The sequence below is a fragment of the Cariama cristata genome, unplaced genomic scaffold (genome assembly GCF_000690535.1).
Source record: "Cariama cristata isolate BGI_N322 unplaced genomic scaffold, ASM69053v1 scaffold27961, whole genome shotgun sequence".
NCBI classification, from domain to species: domain Eukaryota; kingdom Metazoa; phylum Chordata; class Aves; order Cariamiformes; family Cariamidae; genus Cariama; species Cariama cristata.
Window position 1 is genome coordinate 5237 of NW_009597959.1, and position 1917 is coordinate 7153.

At 50.8% G+C, this 1917-nt stretch overlaps 1 protein-coding gene across 1 annotated transcript in view; it reads right to left on the reverse strand.

The window, feature by feature from the left end:
* The window catches only part of LOC104168501 (rab9 effector protein with kelch motifs-like), a gene marked incomplete at its 5' end in the record, with an annotated part of 2080 nt that extends 168 nt beyond the window's left edge, over positions 1-1912 (reverse strand). The window contains 6 exon segments of the mRNA XM_009709111.1: positions 1-5; positions 8-124; positions 363-512; positions 693-842; positions 1419-1580; positions 1855-1912. The exon segment at positions 1-5 is cut by the window's left edge and continues 168 nt beyond it. Coding sequence (XP_009707413.1) covers positions 1-5; positions 8-124; positions 363-512; positions 693-842; positions 1419-1580; positions 1855-1912 — 642 coding nt within the window.
* Positions 1913-1917: the final 5 nt, after the last annotated feature.

The following is a 1917-nucleotide window of genomic DNA, read 5'->3' on the forward strand; positions in this document are numbered from 1 at the left end:
TCCCAGGTGACAGCTCCAGTCTCTCTGCTCTTTCCAGCGTGCCAGGGAATGACACACATGGCATGGTCCAGCCTCCCAGCCGGCAGAGGGGAATCAAACTGTAGGAGCGTCCACTGCTGCTTCTCTGCAGTGCAAACATACACATTCACATCTTTAAATATAGCTTCACAGGCTTAAAAAGCGTGCTGGGACAGTGACGACATTAATTAGAATAGTTTTCAACATTATAGAGCATTTAGTCTCGTACTGGTGTAAATCCAGTGCAACAATACTACCAGGGGGTGAAGCCCAGGAGCTGAGTGGGTAATGCATTTTCCAACTGACTGGCATTTACTGTACACAGCTGAGAGAAGTCTCCTTACCTGTGTCATACTTGTATGTAGTATCTAGTGTCCCATCTGGCCCGATTCCACCAAAAATGTACAACTGGTCCTTAAACACAGCTGATGAGTGGGATGCCCGTCCTCCCGGGATGTCACCGGTGGCTGGTATCTTAACCCATCTCATGTCATCTGTTGGAGAAAAAGAACATGTCTGTGGTTATGCATTATAAAAAAGTCACAAGTTTTGTTTTAAACAAACGGGGTAATATTTTAAGCACTTGAGAACTAATCTTTTAGAAGACAGATCCCCCAAAATCAAACCACATCACGCAACAGCTATTGATCTGCGGTACCTATATCCATACTTACTTATATCAATGCAGAACAGATCATTGTAAAAAGTATCTCCAGCTAAACCTCCATGAATGAAGAGTTTGGTCCCAACTGCAACCACAACATGTCCATGCCGAGGAGAAGGGGGATCACCATGAGTATCTGGCTGGGACCAGGCCAAGGTGGCTAAAAATGGGAATAGACGTGCATTAGGAAGAAAACTCTGGAAGATCTACAAACCAGCGACCTCAAAGCCCTGCTGAGGCTCCCTAAGGCAGTGTCTCCAGCAGGGTCAGAAAAGAGTTAATGCCATATCATAACGCGCAGGCAAGCTCTCCCATGGAGCTGTGTGCTGTTTTGGTCACCCAGCAGCAGGAAAGATTAATTCACACTGGAAAGCAAACCCTTTCTGGTGCACGCAGGGCCATAAGAATGAACAGGACAGCTCCAACAGTACACGGGCAGCACAGGACAATGCCACCACAGAAAGCAACCAGCTGTTGGGCAAATGTGACAAACCACTCCCATCTCCCATGGCGTTCCTCATCCCAGAGCTTTACACCGCCATTTTGGCCCAAGCTCCCAGTGACTACATCAAGATAAGTGCATGTCAACAGCGAGGAACATCCACCCATCCATTTAAACACGTAGTAGTGGGGGCTCAACATTTCCACGTCTTTGAATCTGAAACACAGACCTCCCGTTCAACAAAGGACAGATTAATCCCTTTGGCGTGACGGCCCTTTACGCATCCAGAGGTACCTGTGTCAAACACGTGAAGTTGCTGGTCTTTAACCGGTTCCGCTCCTTTATCTCCCCCTCCGAACACATACAGACAGTCTCCTATAGCTGCTGAGGAGGTGTGAAATGTCCTAGGCAGTGGCTGCACACCACTCACTTCAGGGCTCTCCCACGTTCCTATTTCTAATTGAGACATTTGATTAACAAAGTAATCAAATCGGTAGCAGGAAACACGCTCCACTCCCCCTCCCAAGTGACAGCCACCATGAAGGAGCCTGACAGCGGTTTTGCTGCTGGCCTGTCCCACACGCCCAAGGTCTCCCGCAGCTCCGTATCTCGGCGCCGGCTCTGAGCCCCGCTCCCGGCGACCGAACTTCGAGGGAAGCCCTGAGCGACTGAGCCAGCCTTTGGCGGGCCGGCGGTTCGGGGCCCGCTGCCCCGGTCTTCGGGCACTCACCGAGGTCCAGCACCTGGACGCAGCTCCGGTTCCCCGCCGGGTGGGCGCCGCCGAAGACCCAGA